The following is a 17,454-nucleotide window of genomic DNA, read 5'->3' as shown; positions in this document are numbered from 1 at the left end:
AGCCAGAGGACAGGGAAAAGTGTCATGAAGAATTGTCTTCTGGACAAGGCATAGCTGCTATACTCACAGAATCATAGTAGCCATGGTTACCTGCACGAGACCTGCCCCTAATAAGCCAGCCCAAAGTACAACATAGACTAGGGCTGAGATCACAAAACCTCACCTCTAACCAAGAAGCTGCTGGCATTCAGTAGCTGTTTGGGGAAGGAGAACCATTCTCCTTTGGAGGAGTGGCCAGAGGTAGGCTGTCCACGCTCTGTAGCTGGCAAAGTACCCATGCACACCCAGGAGGCACCAACTGGGCTCAGTGAGTTAATTCAGAAAAGAAGCGGAGACCACGAAATTGAGAGGAAGATGTATTGGGAGGATCCAGGGGCAACTTGATCAGTGAAGCAGGGGGTGGACATGACCATATTTAATTGGATGAAATTCTCACAGAATAAATGTCAATAATAATTTTGATGTCAAACACATTGGGGTTTGTGGTCCTTTGCTTCCTTTTGTATCTCTGAAGACCCCATAAAGAATCCTGGGCCAGACCATTTGAGGGTGAGACCATTTGGAACCCCACAGACTAATCCAGGCTTCTTGCTGCTAGATCAACTCTTTACAGAGAAGCTCTGAGGCTCACCTCAGAGATCAGGCCAAGTGTGACTCAGGGAATTGAGGGAGGAAAAAAAATCCCAAAACAACAAAAAAAGAATGAAACCATGTGTGTTGTTGAAGCCATGGCTTTCTGAGGTAAATTTTCATACAGTAAAATCTAATGACAACTACCAATGAAGCTCTGGAGGGAGGAGTGGGGACTCAGCCAGGACATAGTCCTGAAAGTAGATGAATCTGATAGCTTACACAAAATTGCACAGACACCATCAAACTGGGCAAAAACCGAAAGTAACTTACCCCACACTCCCATAAATACAGCAAAGACCAGGGTTCCAAAACTGTCAAAGATGCACAATTTCTGAAAAACAGAGAGGTGACGCATACATAAGTCAATTCCTCACTCATCAGAACTTAGTGAACACGTAACACTTTAATACTCCGTGTACCCTGCAGCCTGCAGTGTTCGCCGGGCCCGATGCTGGTTTAACAATCACCACACGTATGACATACCCACAGATGGAATTTCTCACATTTTAAAAGCAAACAGCTTTCGCGGCTGAGCCTTGAGTACATTTTCCAGTGGAATCTTCCCGCACAGCGATAAAGGACGAGGCACATCTGCTAAGATTGCAGGCCGTTAAAGCCTCTTTTATGAGCTGTCAGAGTGAGTGGAAGGGCTGAGCGAACGGCTCCAAGGATCCAGTGCCCTCTAAATAACTTTATAGTTTGCCCTCTTATCATTGTCTTAGTCCTCTCAGAGGATAAATTCCAGAAATATTCCTTATTAAAAAAAAAAAAATACAAAGCTGAGTTTATGTAGCGATGGCTCTCCTCCAAGAGCCTCCTGCTTCCACCGACCCGAGGACGGCTTTGCATCTGTAAGCGATGAGGAGGGTTTTCAGTGGGATCAAGGCAGTGCAGGTGCTTTTGCTGATGGCACTGGTACAATTATCAGGAAGGATCTCTCTCACCGAGACGTCGCTACTACAGTTGCCAAACTCCATCTCCTTGGTGAGGGACACAGCCTAGCTACCTTTATGACTGGCTGAAGAAAAAAAAAAAATCTAATTGACTTCTGCCATGGTTAGGGTTTTACTGTTGTGAAGAGACACCATGACCAAGGCAACTCTTATAAGGACAACATTTCATTGGGGCTGGCTTGCAGGTTCAGAGGTTCAGTCCATTATCATCAAGATAAGAGGGAACATGGCAGCATCCAGAAAGACATGGGGCAGGCAGAGCTGAGAGTGCTACATCTTCATCTGACAGCTGCTAGTGGAAAACTGGCTTCCAGGCAGCTAGGATGAGGGTCTTATAGCCCATACCCACAGTGACACACCTACCCCAACAAGGCCACACCTCCAAATAGTGCCACTCCCTGGGCCAAGCATATACAAACCATCACAGTTACCAACGTTTCATTAGTGAGCACATAAAAACATCCTTAAGGAAGGACTCACAAAGCCAATGGCAAAGTGGGAGCCCTGTGTTCTGCCTATTTCACAAGAGACCAAGAGAAGAGTAAAGGGAGAAGGGGCTGCACAAAGAGGATCCAGGTGAACCGGGGAACTTCTGCAGTGGTGACATTGAAAGGTGTTTCTACGTGGGATGTACTCTGTCTAGATAGCTTTCTTTTTTCAGTTGCCTTTTATACTCAAAGCTATGTAATTTTTTTCATGTATGCAAAATCATTAGTTAATTTCATTAGAAGCTATGTATCTAGTTATGTTCTTATCCGCCCCGGTTTCCAAATCGGATACAAGTGCCTCAGTCATCCATGTGGACCTTAACCAAACAGCATGATTCTCAATGGTTTCAGGAGACAACCCCTCTTTTAAAAAAACAATCTCCAGGTGAAGGAAGATATATTTGTTATGCTTGGGTGTCCCACAGATGATGCTTCCCTGTATCTTTACTCTTTGCCTGCGGGGACCCATTGCTCTGAGATGTCCTTCAGCCATTTACTGTAAATAACTGCACACGAAGTGCTGTGAAAAATATTCCCCTCTTTCCTCAAGATCCCGCCCTTTGACACTCTCATTTTGGAACTGATACAAGTTGTGCCAATCGCCCAGTTCCCAGTGAGGGATGTGCCTGGTACCCCAGGGCGGGATTAGGCATAGGTGAAGCTGCCAAGCTACTAAGCAGACATTTGGCCTTTCTGCTTTGTCCTGAGAGTCCTATGGAAGCAGGAGTAGGGGAGTTTGGTAAAGAACATGCTTACTTAGAAGCCTAGCTTATCTTGATTGGCAGCTGGCACAGTGGTCCAGATACATTAAGAGCAAGCCAGCATTTTGTTGGAGACATATCAATGTGTGAACATCTCTTCAGAAGAGAGATAGAAATTAGTAAGTTAATCAATGAATTAAGGATGGAAAAGATCATCCTTCCCATGACCCATTTATTCTTGCCCTGCCCCTCTCATCCTTGCCCCGCCCCTCTCATCCTTGCCCCGCCCCTCTCATCCTTGCCCCGCCCCTTTCATCTTTGCCCCGCCCCTTTCATTCCTTTCTCTTCGATTCTTGTCTTTGTGTCCTTTGCTTTGTACATGGCTCCCACAAGATTCAAGAAGTCTTTTACGAAACAAAGTCCTTCCCTCCCCTACCTTCCCCCAAACAATGAAAGACACTTGAAAGTACTCAGCTAAGGTGAGGTAGGTGGAGTCAAAGGAATGAAAGCGTGAGTGTGGAGGGGGAGAGAGGAGTGAAGGATGCCTTCAGACAGGAACTTCCACTGTGGCTTCGTGTGTGCACCACCACCGCTTGGGTGCAGAGCCTCGGGGAATGTGCTAACAACTGCCTGTAATTTATCAGTCCCAAATCATCGGCCAGTAGCTCCCTTGAGTCTTACTTTGTATAATCAGTGCAGTCTTCTAGTCCACGGTCTGGGTGGGCACTGCCTTGGCTCAAATCCTTTTTAATCTTAGTTAAGTGTAGAAATCAATTAGGCTGACAATGTGCCACAATCATTATAACAAGTAGCGGGCCACCAGGCAGTGAGGAATGCGGCATGGCGGGCAGCACAGGTCTGCTGTAGCTCTTGTCCTTGCCAGTTCCTAGCTGTGTAGCTTAACAGATTGCTTAGTCTCTCAGGGTCTCAGTGATTCAGCCTGTAAAATGGGAGAATGATTCTGCCTACCTCACAAGTGCTATGTGCCAAAGGTGATGTAATCAGTATAAGAACACCAGAAAGTTTTTATCCTCAAAATGGCTCAGCAGGTAAAGACGCCGCAAAAGCCTGCTGACATGGAACCCCCAAAGAAGGTGGAAAGAGAGAAACAACTCCACAAATTTCTCTTTTCATTTTAACACTTGCTTGCACACACACACACACACACACACACACACACACACACTTTAATAAAGTATAAAAATCAATACTCTAGGGCTGAAGATCAATTCCTAGTAACCATGTGGTGGCTCAAGACCATCTGTAATGAGATCTGATGCCCTGGACAGCGACAGTGTACTCAAATAAATAAGTCTAAAATGAAGTTAAAAAGAGAAATCAATACTCTAGCACTACTTTAAAAAAAATTTTTTTTTTTTAATTTATATGAGTACAATATAGCTGTTTTCAGACACACCAGAAGAGGGCATCAGATCCCATTACAGATGTTGTGAGCCACCAGGTGGTTGCTGGGAATTGAACTCATGACCTCTAGAATAGCAGTCTCTCCAGCCCACCATTCTAGCACTACTCTTAAACATCAGACTTTGATGAATTAGGTCAGAACGCTTCAGGACCACACAACGATTGCTGGTCTCCCACGGCAGGACAAGATTCACATCAGAGACCAGTACTCCATCATGACAGGCCAGGCTGTTTTCCTACCTCCGGAGAAAAAGCATCATGATGTAGGCGAAATCATTCCCACTTTACAGGTTGAAATGCTGAGGAGCTAAGACTTCAAGCTGTCTGTCAAAGCTCATAGCTTCTCGGGCACGCTCGCTCCTGTCTCAAGGCTGGACCCAAGTTTCCCAGGTCTCAGGAGCTCGCCCCACCAGCCAGTACTCAGAGTGTCACCTGTGTTTTGTGAGGATGTTTTGAGGCAAACACCTTTTATCACCGAAATACAAAACCTTCCTTCTATATTAACAGATACAGTCTAAATATGAGCACAGGGGCTTTAAAAATCTGAGCATATAGTGTCTGTACCTGTTGAAAGGCAGAAAACACAAATTGTACAAACCGCAGGTTTTCTAAGTACAAGTTGACAAGCATACATTTTAGGTTTTTACTCACTTGAATTAAGACAAACACTTGCATTGGTATATGTATGGCTCAGGTTACAGCTCGTTGGTAGGGCAACCCCTAACCCTGAGAAAGGAAAACTCTACTCAAAATAAGCTGATCTTGGAACTTCCCTTTGGATTAACTGAGTTACTCAAGTAGGTTCAAACCCACCACATCTTTACTTCCCCTGAGACTTCTGAGAAGTGGTCACTCTTCAGTTGACTATCTGTAAATGCAGAGGAAGCATGCGTACTGCGCACTACCTTCGAGTATACCTCAGGGGGAGTTTACTTAAGAAAGTCCTTTTAAAATTCCTCAAAGGGAGACTAATTTGTATGCTATGCTTAAGTGACTATTTTCTGCAAACATCTGGAATATTGGAAACTACCTTAGAAGATTCACAGGTGATATTCAGCCTCCAGAATGGACACAGCCTGTCACACTGGGGACACATCAGGATCTGGCCGCCGATGTCAGGATCACAGACCTCTTTGCTAAAGAAAAAAGAAAACAACTTAACAAAAGGCTTTCATGTTCTATCAACATAATAAAATCTAAGTCCGTCCATGGCAAGCAACAAATCTGAATCCCGTGAAACAGGATGACAGGAGATATTCATTATTCTGACAAAGGCTTGCCACATAGAAACTCTGAAAGTATACAGGATAGTCAACCATCTACAAGCTTTCTTTAAATATTTTTTTTTACATATTTTAAACCTTTATTTTTATTTATTTACGTGGGTATTTTGCTAGCATGTATGTCTTTGCACCATGTACACAGAAGTCAGGACACTGGATCCTCTTGGGGTGGAGTTATAAGATGGTTGTGAGCCAACACTCGGGGGCTGGGAATGGAATCCAGGTTCCCAGGAAGAGAAGTCAGTGCTCTCAGCCACTCAGGCATCTCTCCAGCTCCTAATAGTTAATATAATATCTTTTACTAATTCTTCGAGAATTCCATACGATGCCCACACCTACTTAACTCAGGGATAAGAGAAAGGGTCTTCCTAACCACTTCGCAAAGCACAGGAACTCTAGCGGCGTAGGGCTTTGAGCATTGGGAGGAGGGAACCCACAACCTCTCACAGATCACAGCTGTCTCCACACACCACTCCAGTTCTCCCTAAAACCCCTCCAGTTGCTATTTGTATCTGACATAGGAATCACATGACTGCTTCTGTTTCCATGAGCCTCAGACAGAAGCAACTTAAGACCCCAACCCCGCCCCCACACAAGGATCCTAGTTGTAGCATTAGGTCTAGCCTTGAACCTAGAGATAATAGTAAAGTTTGTGGACACGAAATCAATATGTAAAGTATACACAGGGAAATAAAAAGAGATTTTCTCCTTATCCACTTGAAACAATTGGGAAATAACATTTTTTTAAATACTATTTTTTTTTTTCAGTAGCTTAACAAGTATAGTGTCTGGGAATGAATCTAATCAAAGATGTATTAAGATTTATATGAAAAAAAAAAACCTACAAAACTTTGTCAAATACAGGGGGAAGGTCTGCACCAGGATTTCAGAATTGTTTGGTGGCGGGGCGCTGGGGACGGCAGGATTCTTGCTGGATCTTTCTCTATTACTCTACAAATCTCACGGAAGATGCAAAGCTCAGAACAGACGAGTCGCTGATTAGACACAGCTGACACAGTCCAAACCAACAACAGCAGCACAAAATAAAACATACAAAGGCTTCTACCTACACCCAAAGATCTGGCCCCGAATTAGGCAGATAGGAACGGACAGCTCAATTCATGATGCATGGCAAAACATGAACCCTACTGTGCCACATAAAAATCAATTCCATTTGAGAAACAAGAATGATAGCTATAGAATTTGAAAAAGAAACAGCCAGGGCTGAAGAGCTGGGCTCCACAGTTAAAAGAACATACTGCTCTTGCAGAGGCCCTGAGTTCGGTTCCCAGCACCTACAGAGAGCAGCACACAACTGCCTGTAACTCCAGCTCCAGGGGACCTGATGCCTTTTCTGGCTTTTAAAGGGGCACCTGTGCTATCAACACTCACACATAATTGAAAATAAAAAATATTTTTAAGAGAATATAATAACGACAAAAGAATATCTCAACAATCTTGGGTTAAGGAGAAATGCTGTTACCATGGAAATGAAAACCACAGAGGAAGTTACCGATATATCCAAGATTTAAGGAAAATAGACGAGGAGTTGTAGACTGCTCTTAGAGGTGATGCCGCTTCAGATGGACACGGCGGGAATGGGAGGGATGGCATTACAGCTGGTCAGGTGACCTTGCAAATAACCCAGAGAAATATGGGTTTGGGAAACATGTCTGAGATGACCATGTCAGCCCTAACAGAATCTACTCATTCATAAATGCAATGAGAACAATGATAAAAATGTTCAAACTCATCCTCTTCTGAAAGTTGCCTAGGGAACTCCCCTCGTGTGTGTGTGTGTGTGTGTGTGTGTGTGTGTGTGTGTGTGTGTGTGTTAAGGGCTGGCCAATCTGTGAAGAGTACATCAGCTGTGAAACATTTTAACTAGCCGGGCGGTGGTGGCACACGCCTTTAATCCCAGCACTTGGGAGGCAGAGGCAGGCGGATTTCTGAGTTCTAGGCCAGCCTGGTCTACAGAGTGAGTTCCAGGACAGCCAGGGCTACACAGAGAAAAACCCTGTCTTGAAATACAAAAAAAAAAAAAAAAAAAAAAAAAAAAAAATTTAACTAGACCAGTTACCCTACCCATCTCCTCAGGTTCATGACAGCCTTAAAACCTCTCAGCCTCCAGCCACTGTGAACAAGAGCAGCTTCACAGCAGCCGCCGTGTCTGGAGCTGCTTCAGGAAACCCTGCCCAGGAGAGCCAGTGTTGGACCTGTCCGGCAGCTCCCTGGAGAAGCTTCATGACTGTTACCAATTTCTTACCTCAAACCCAGGGCTCTCACAGTGGAAAACTCCAGTCTCCCTACTGTCTGCTCCAACCACTTAACACAACAGCTGCTTGAGTCAGTCATAACCACAGATACAAACCCCAGACCTTTAAAGGAAGAACTAGGTATGGCGTATCACAGCCACCAAACCTCTACGATATCCGTGAGCTGCATATGTTTCTAGATAAGAATACATAAGCCTGGCCAAGCCCGAGAGAACCTGAGGCTGATCTTGGGCTTCTGCTTAAGCCAGAAGTGGAAGCCTTAGGAGAGAGGAATACTGTCTGTTAGAGTGTCAGACACATTCCCAATACACATGACACGGAAAAAGGACAGGACCCAGCATCAATGGAATTGCCGTAATCTAACTGGTGTGCAGTGATCTACTGCACACAGACTTCAGTGCCCATACAAGGCAGGGAACACAGACCATGGAATCAGTCCAGGAAAGGAACAAGAGCAGCAGAGGAATCGCAACAAGAAGTAGCAAATAAACCCGCAGGGAAAAATCTGATTCCCCTGGCTCTTACAGTATAATACTTAAAATGTCAAATTCTTAACGTGCAAGTCACAGGCACACCAGAATCCCGGGTGGGCAAATACGTGCTGAGAACTAAAGGAAGTCACACCATGGCATTAAAGAAACAATGTGACCGAGTCTCACTGAGTGAGAAAAGCAGTACGTTTACAAGAACTATGAAGAAATTCAAACAAAGCACAGTAACATCAATGAGAAAGTCATGAAAGGTTCTCCTCTGCAGATAAGAAACTTAATGTGTCTCTTAAGTCTATACAGTCTGAGAAATGGAAAAAAAAAAAAATGGAATAGACAACACCTGAAAATCTAGCTTCAAATACCAGGGGATCTGTCAGACACATCGGCACTTGCATCGGCAAGTTGCAGAAAGGGAAGAAATGACAGAGGAACCATTGATGGATGAGCCCAACTTCCAAATTTTGATGAAAGCTGTCATCTCTACATCTGAGAAACTCCGCAAGATCTTAGAAGGATACACTCAGAGAGATTCAAATCTAGGACCACCATACTCAAAGGGTCAGGAGAAGAGAGCCCCAGGAAAGAATTCAGAGAAAGACACGTGACTAGCCACATAGAAAGCTCATCAGAGAGAAAGCATAATTCCCCATCAGAAACCCAGGGTCCAGAAGGAGTGGGATAATGTTTGGTAAGTCATAAAGCGAGCTGTGTGCCTAGATTCCACAGCTGCAAGAATCGAGAGTAAAGGAGGAACTTATGCAAGTAAAGAAAAAACCAACAACTGGGTGTCAGGCCAGGAAGGGCACACACTGGCTCCTTCCAGACTCTGCCCAGCCCCCAAGAGACAGCAAATTACCACCTTCATCATGAGCTCCTAACATGCAGAATCGTGAGGAATAAATTCATTGTTCACAAACTCCTCTGTCTGTTGTGGTATCACCCAAAACAGACAAAGACAGCATCTGATAAGGGACTGCGATGCTGAGCACATATTAGTTAATTCCAAGTCGACACAACTACAGATGGAAGATTCCAAGAGACATTTCTCTAAAGTCAAACCAGTGATAAACCCAGAGAGGAGGCGCAACACCAGTCTATGTTGAAGAAAACCACAACAGCCACGATATACCTCTTGTATTGAATGAGATGGCCGATGTCTTAGGGTTTCATTGCTGAACAGACAGTATAATCAAGTCAAGTCTTATAAAGGACATTTAATTGGGGCTGGCTTACAGCTTCAGAGGTTCAGTCCATTATCATCATGGTGGGAGTATGGTAGCATCCAGGCAGGCATAGTGCAGGAGGAGCTCAGAGTGCTACATCTTCATATGAAGGCTGCTAGTGGAAGACTGACTTCCAGGCAGCTAAAATGAGGGTCTTAAAGCCCATACCCACAGTGACACACCTACTCTAACAAGGCCACACCTACTCCAACAAGGCCACACCTCCTAATAGTGCCACTTCCTGGGCCAAGCATATACAAACCATCACAGCCAATTCCAAAACATAAAAACAAAACCAAGAAAAGTGCCCACTTACAGTACCTGGAGAATCTGGACTTCTTATAGAGGAATGTAAAACAGCAGTCATCTGGACAGTGCTTTGATAGTTTCTCACAATGTTAAACAGAAACTTTATTTAAAGCCCAAGAACTCCACTCTTTGGCATATCCTCAAGAGGTATGAAACCATATGTCCCTGTGACAACGTGTCAAGTAAATGTTCTCAGCAGACATAAATATTTCTAAGAGCCCTAGCCGCCACCATTGCTGTACAGATAAGAAATGTAGCATACCCATGCAATGGGATATTATTTGGCACCAAAAGGGATTGGGGTATCAATAAATACTTCAACAAAAAAACCTCGAGACAGTGTGAGTGATGGAAAGCAATAATGAAAGGCTACATAGTCACGGAAGGCCACGTAATCACGATAGACCATGCACTACATAGCTTGACTTATACAATATCCACAACACACAGGTCTATAGAAACCAAAGTACATTAGTGCTTCCTAGAGCCTAAGGAAATGGGTACTCAGGAGATCACTGCTAATGGGCACTGGATTCTTTTGGGGTTGTTTTGGTTACGATTCTGTTGCTATGGTAAATGCCATGACCATGGTAGCTTATAGAAGAGTGTAATTTGGCTTACAGTTCCAGAGAGGTAAGGGTTCATTATGTCTGCATGCGGCGGGAGCCAGAAGCTGAGAGATCCCATCTCAGGCCTAAGCATGAAACAGAGGGAGCAAACTGGAAGTGGGGTGAGACTAGAAAGTCTCAAAGCCCATCCCAGTGATGTAATGCCTCCTGCAAGGCCACACTTCTTAAGCCTCCCCCAACAGCGCCACCAACTGGGGACAAAGTGTTAAGATGCCTGAGCCAATGGGAAACATTTCTCATTCACTCCTTGGCCCCATAGACTTATGGCTATATCATAAAGCAAAATGTATGTAATCCAACCTCAAAAGTCCCCATAGTCTTTACGAAAAATTTCAAGTCCTAAGCCCAATGTTTCTTTTGAGAATTAAGGTGATCTCTTAATTGCACCTCCCCCAAAGGATCAAAAAGCAGATCACACACGTTTAACCTATAATGGTAACGATTATATATTACCATCTGAAGAAAGAGGCATAGGGGCAGAGTGAAGAAATAATGGATCAAAGAAAGACCAGGACCCAACAGGGAAAATGACAAATCTCATAGTTACAAATTTGGTGTCTTAGATGTTGGTTTCAAAGTGCTTAGATGGCTCTGCCTACCCAGCTTTGCTGCTGCAAAGGACAAGCCTTCTGGACTGATTCTACTCCCTGCATGCAGCTCTCTTCTTGGCAGATATCTCATGGCTCTGGCATCTTCAACCTTTTGGGGTCTCCACGGCAACCAGGCTTCACTTTCCCAGCTTCACAAAACAAACTCTAAGGACCGTCATGCAAAGACTGCTCTGCCTCACTCTGCCTGTACCTCGGTGGCTTTCTGTAACTGTGGAGGAAGAGGCCACACCCTTTCTGTCTTTCATCTTTTAGCCTCTAAAGCCAGCATGACATGAACAACACTGCAAATACTGGGGGACAGAGACAGTAGAATCCCAGAAACTCAGTGGTGAGCCAGATTAGGAAAAAGGTGAGCTTCTGGGTCAGTGAAGGATGCTGTCTCAAGATGATAAGACTGACAGCAAGAGAGCAAGATACAAGTTCTGCTCTGGCTTCTACATGCTCCTATATTCATGTGCACGGACCACAGCCAACATCCAATCTATCTAACATACACACACACACACACACACACACACACCACCACCACCATCATTACCATCTAGTGCACACAGATACTCATACACAGATGGACCTTACAAAAGTGAAGCCTGCTCACCCTGAAGATCTATTCTGGGATGCCAAGCGGAAGTGGAACATTAGTCCAAGGAAGAAGTGGAAGACAAATGGAGGGAGAAGGCAGCAACGTTCAGACCTTAGTTGCAGATTCTTTTTTACAAGAGAGAGAAGACTTCCAACAGACATGGTGGGCACACAGGCTCTGCAGCCTGTCAGTGGAATAGGCAATGTGTCTATATATTGGGCTGGCAACCATCCAGCCTCAGAGCCAGTCTCATATGCTCAGGGCTTGAAAAATGTCATCACCTCAGCACTGAAGCCCATGAGCCACCATCTGCCCGTTACACCTGGATAGAGGCCATTCCATCAGGAGACAGGAGAGAACACCAAAAGCAGATGCATGATAAAACAACTCTCCAAAGCACCTCAAAATCCAGCATTCCCCCACCCCAGCATCCAGAGACTTCCCTTAGAGCAGTGGTTCTCAACCTTCCTCGTGCTGTGACCCTTTAATACAGTTCCTCATGCTGTGGTGACCCCCAGACATAAAATTATTTTTGTTGCTACTTCATAACTGTAATTTTGCTAGCTATAAGTCATAATGTACCTATCTATGTTTTCTGATGGTCTTAAAGGACCCCTGTGAAAAGGTCATTTGGCCCCAGGGGGGTCGAGACCCACAGGTTGAGAACCACTGTCCTAAGATGAAGCTGGCATTTGAATTCTAGTACCAAGCACAAACGGATTATCAGGTGCTTGGTTATTCCCCTTCTGACATTATAAGGAATAATTTTGTAATGGTAAAACAACAAAACCCCAACTGGCCACTTGAATTTTCAATCATGCAACTCTTAATTTAAGAAAAACATCATTTCGAAATGCAGAAAAATCACCAGCTTTCTCAGAAGGACCCTAAGAATTCAGAGCTTTCATTGGCCCAGGTCTGCAAAGCTGTGGGAAGCATCCCTCAGAAGCCAGAAGTTCAAAGGCAGCCTTCTCTTCTGTCCTTTCTACATACATTCATTCTTAAAATGTTGACGTGTGTGTGTGTGTGTGTGTGTGTGTGTGTGTGTGTGTATGTGTGTGTACACATCCCCTAGACATAGTGCTCCTGTCAGAGGCTGTGTTAGATGATCTGAGAAAAATGTTTTTCATTTGCTTTGTTACTATTCTCAGAACAAAGGGGCTAGATCATGCAATGTGTGTTTGCAATGAGTTCTTCTTTGCCCAGTCTAAAACCCTGGAAACACTTTTGGACTAATTAATGTGGCAACAAGGGTTAGAGTGAGATTACCTCCAAGTGCAGTTATCCTGATCAAAATATCCATAGAGGAAGCAGGCCACGCCCACCACAGCTGCTAGAAGGAGCATCTGTGTGTAATAGCCCAGCCAAGCAAAGTAGATTCCAATCTTCTCTCCGTAATACTTCCTGGGGAGAGAGGGGGAGAAAGAAGGTATTTTTAGAGGCTCATCACTCTGCAGCTTCGTCCTAGCATGGCTGCTTAGTTTTTAAGTTAAGGAGGCATTTTAAAGAAAAAAACCCTGATTCCCTTCACCTTCCAGCATGCTCACCGTCACACCGGCGCCTGAGTTTAACTATGGAACAGAGAGGATGTTACACGAGCAGAAGCAAAGTGAATTTAAAAGCAAGGAAGGAAGAAGCATTGCAGACGGGGCAGAAAGGGTATCCCCTTTCTCTCTGTGAAGATGAACACCATGTTACAGACTCTGAAAGGCCCTTCAATGTGTGGGAGTGTTCTGCCCATTCAGCTAGCTGAATTATTAGGTACTTGGAGAAAATGCTAGAAGTGCAGTGTAAAACCCAAACCTTACAGATGGCAACACAGGTGTCTTCCCAAGTACAGGGTACATTTCTGACCCCATATGGTGTCACCCCACTTCCAAACCATGGCTTCTCTCTACACAAACGCACCTATACGCCTATGGTACACTAAATACCAGTAGGAAAATAGGAGTCGTTCTGTGAAGTCAGTCTCTCTCACAAAACATCGCCTTAGTTCTGACCATAGGTAATAAGATGAACAAGATGCAGAAAAAAAACCTGTCCCTTCCAGAGTGGTGAGTGAGGCCTGGGCAGCATTACTGGGTTTCTATGAGTTGCTTTTAGGTCTGTCTTGGTCTGTGGGCTCAAGTGTTTCCAGGCTTGGAGATGTATGGGGGTCTTCAGGTTTTGTATGGACCTGAGCCGTCTCCTTGAGCCTCATTGTGATGGTTTGTACATGCTTGGCCCGGGGAGTGGCACTATTTGGAGGTGTGGCCTTGTTGGAGTAGCTGTATCACTATGAGCGTGGGCTTAAGACCCTCATCTTAGCTGTCTGAAAGTCTTCTAGCAGCCTTCAGATGAAGATGTAGACCTCTCAGCTCCTCCTGCACCATGCCTGCCTGGAGGCTGCCATGCTCCTGCCTTGATGATAATGGACTGAACCTCTGAACCTGTAAGCCAGCCCCAGTTAAATGTTGTCCTTATAAGAGTTGCCTTGGTCATGGTGTCTGTTCGCAGGAATAAAACCCCAACTAAGACACTCATGTAGTAGGGAACTCAGCTGGAAGCATAGCCTAGATCTCCAGGAGGCTGGACCAGATCATGGGACAGTGGTCAGCCCAGCGCCACAGGCTGCAAAGGAAGGCTGGCTACGACTCACGTGGAGAGGAGCATAGGATGACACTTTCATATGACAGGGACTTGGTGTCTAGCCAGAAAATAGCAGGCTTGGGATGGTGCCTGGAGGAAAGACCGTGGCAAGGGTGTGGGCCATTTTGGCCTGTCTTTAACACATTCTTGCTATGTTTTGAAAGAGGCTTAAGCGGTGCCAAAGGGCTCGTGGGCTGGAAGCCTTTTCTAGTTTGCTTGGTTCACTTTTACAAAGAGAATCCACCTCCCCCTGTTTTTGAAAAAGAGCCCCTCACTGTGTATCCCTGGCTATTCTAGAACTCACTGTATAGACCAGGCTAGCCTTGAACCCAGAGATCTGCCTGTCTCTACCTCAGAAGTTCTGGGATTAAAGGCATGAGCCACCACCTGATCCAATTTCCCCCTTTTGATGATCCCATGAAACTGTAGGCAAAGGTCACCAACCTGAGGGCTCAGGAGGTTATAGGAGGTGAAGCAAAGAAAGGAAGCTCATAGATAGAATGGGGCAGGGCAGTTAACAAATGCATTTGGTTTACCTAAGATAAGAACCCATCAGACCCACTGCTGTGCAGTCTACACAACTGGTTTCCTATGGAAGGTCATTAATAAAACAGAAACCTCACACAGATGGCAACCACAAATATAGTAAGCCCTCCACCTGTGGTTCAGTCAATTGCTAACTGAAAACACCAAGGGGGGGTTGGAATCTAGGGCTATCCCATGCTGACCACACCCAGTCTAGCCTGAAGGCATGGGAGTGGGAGGGGAGGGGGGGGGAAGACTTCATCTGCATTGAACATAGAGACTTCTTTTCTGCTTACTCCCTACACGGCGCAGCAGAGAACCCACCAACATACATGTCATTTACACCACCCTAGGGATTACGAGTGATTGAAAAATGATTTAAAGTCCATGGGAAGAAGGGCACGGGCCATGTAAAGGTTGTGGCCTTTTACATAAAGGACTTGAACAGGACTCCTTATTCTCAGAGGCTCTGGAAACCAGTTCCTCATGAATGCCCAGGGTAAGTAACTGTTTACATGTCTATATCCACATGCTACTATTTTATCTACAGGGTAATCGGAGTCCATAGAAGTACACCTGTGACAATAATCCAGATAATATTAAACAAGGCAGGACTATGGAGGGCCAAATGAAATAATTAAATGAGTCTTTATGAGATAATTAATCTAACAAATGATTTTTAATGAGTAATCGCTATATTGCCCTTGGAGGTTATTTGGTACTTAGACATAGCAATGAATGTTTGGATAGTGATGCCAGCAGCTGTGACTCCTAGAAAGCAAGGCAGACAGGTGGTGGGAGCCAGAGGATGCTGATGCCCCAAAGTGAGGCCGTGGTAACCAGTGATAAACTGGACCACTCAAGACCTTCACCTTCACAAAGACAGAGGAAAGAGGAAACCATGACAATGGGAGCACATGATGTGACATGTCAAGTTTCCCTGCACAAAGCAGGTCAAGTCATTGGACAGGGATGATGTCACTGCAGCAAACACATAGGACAGACGCATGCTTCAACATCACAGTACCCAAACTACCAGAATCTAATAGGAAATGTTCTGAGACACAAGCCCCATGCAGTCATGATTTCCTATGAGGTAATAAAATGACATCTAGCAGCACATGATGAGTTAATAACACTCCTGTGCAAAAAAGAATTCTAAGTCCCTGACGGGTAACCTCTAACCCCTGGGCAGTTCCTGGGAGTGAAAAGAGTCTTTGCATTCATGGTGGGATCACACTGATACTTTCTGCCCACCTAAGTCATGCTGGGGCAGAGAGTGTGTCCATGGGGTGACTCAAGATGGAGACAGCCATGCCTGAAAGACCAATCTATGACTGTCAAGTTGGGCCATGAGACCAATGAGACTGTTGGACCTGCAGGGTAAGAAGGGACTGGATTTTATGTTCAGAACCAGGGATTAAATCCAGGGCAGATTTCACCATCGATTTAAGAGCAGACACTAAGACACATAAGCCTTGATCTATCTACTGTGGGTACATAAGAAACCCTGGGATGAGAAACCTCTGAATAACACAAAGCTGGGTAAGCCCCTCCTGTTGGCAAGGGTGTGTGAAAGCTGCCCTGCCCACACCATAGGGCATCTCTGAGTGCTTCTCAGTGGACTATTCTCTTCTGCTCACCTGATGAGATCCAAGGGCTGTTTCTTGTATATACTCCGAGGGTGAGCCCATTCCCTGTACAGGAGGTAGCGCTCGCTAGGACAGCTGGGGTCCTCTGACTCATAGTTGAATTTGCACTGAGAAGCAGAAAGAAAGAGATGAGCGTCATGGTCCTCAGTTTACAAATCTGTTAAATAGGGCACTAATGGCCATTGAGGGAACTGCCCCACCCCCCCTTGTGAGAAGGGACAGATATGCCATTTACTATTTAGTGATTCTAAAATAAGGGTGATCAGTGTTGCCCTTGGAGGTTATTTGGGAATAGACATAGCAATGGATGCTTGGATAGTGATGCCACCAGCTGTTACTCCTAGAGAGCAAGGGGGGGGGGGGACTGAGGATGTTGGTGTCCTAAAGTGAAGCCATGCTAATCAATGAGAAACTGGACTACCCAATACCTTAGGTCCTCACAATCAAGGAACATCTGTCTGAAAGCCTACCCTGCCTTGGATGGTGGAGAGACCAGAATACTGGCTGGTGAACACAAGGCCACTGCTAAAGCTAGTGCTTCATTGACTCTCAGTTCAGCAGTTATGCTGATGATACATAGAAAACATGCAGCAGAAATTGTATCGTGTCACCCAAGAAACAGAGCCTCCTGCCTCTGCTTGAATCCAATCCCCCTTTTCCCTGTCTGACCCATTTTCCTGTTCATGCACAGAACCATAGTATCACCACAAGATTACTCCAGACTTAGAGATAGGGAAGACTGGGGTAGGGAAGAATGGGCAAATGCAACATTCTAGGATGGCATTGTCCCATGCTAACATCCAGAGTACAATATGCAACTGTCTCTGAGGTTCTTAAGTTTCCATTGCTAATTTTGTTGGGGCACAAAAACAGATCAAACTGTCAGGCTTGGTGGCCACTGATCTCCCAAGAGGCTCGGTCCTTGCCATCTTGACCCTGCCTCCCACTCTCTGCTTCTCCATGTGAGTCAAGCACTTGTTTGATGTTCTAGTTTTGTTTGGATACATTGTGCACTTCGAGATTGTCTTCAACCCCCAATTCACG

The 17,454-nt window shown here is 45.1% G+C and overlaps 1 protein-coding gene across 2 annotated transcripts in view; it reads right to left on the bottom strand.

Moving 5' to 3' along the window:
* Ano6 (anoctamin 6) overlaps nucleotides 1–17,454 on the bottom strand; it is a 175,736-nt gene that overhangs the window by 40,562 nt on the left and 117,720 nt on the right. For both annotated transcript variants that reach the window (XM_034516714.2, XM_034516713.2), the window contains 4 exons: nucleotides 16,402–16,517; nucleotides 12,875–13,009; nucleotides 5,231–5,336; nucleotides 904–964 (listed from right to left, as the gene is read on the bottom strand). In XM_034516714.2, coding sequence (XP_034372605.1) covers nucleotides 904–964; nucleotides 5,231–5,336; nucleotides 12,875–13,009; nucleotides 16,402–16,517 — 418 coding nt within the window. The remainder of the gene's footprint in view (nucleotides 1–903; nucleotides 965–5,230; nucleotides 5,337–12,874; nucleotides 13,010–16,401; nucleotides 16,518–17,454) is intronic.

This window comes from Arvicanthis niloticus, chromosome 13 (genome assembly GCF_011762505.2).
Source record: "Arvicanthis niloticus isolate mArvNil1 chromosome 13, mArvNil1.pat.X, whole genome shotgun sequence".
Taxonomy (NCBI): Eukaryota; Metazoa; Chordata; class Mammalia; order Rodentia; family Muridae; genus Arvicanthis; species Arvicanthis niloticus.
Note: the sequence above shows the minus strand (reverse complement) of the source record. Positions and strands in the feature narration are given on the sequence as shown.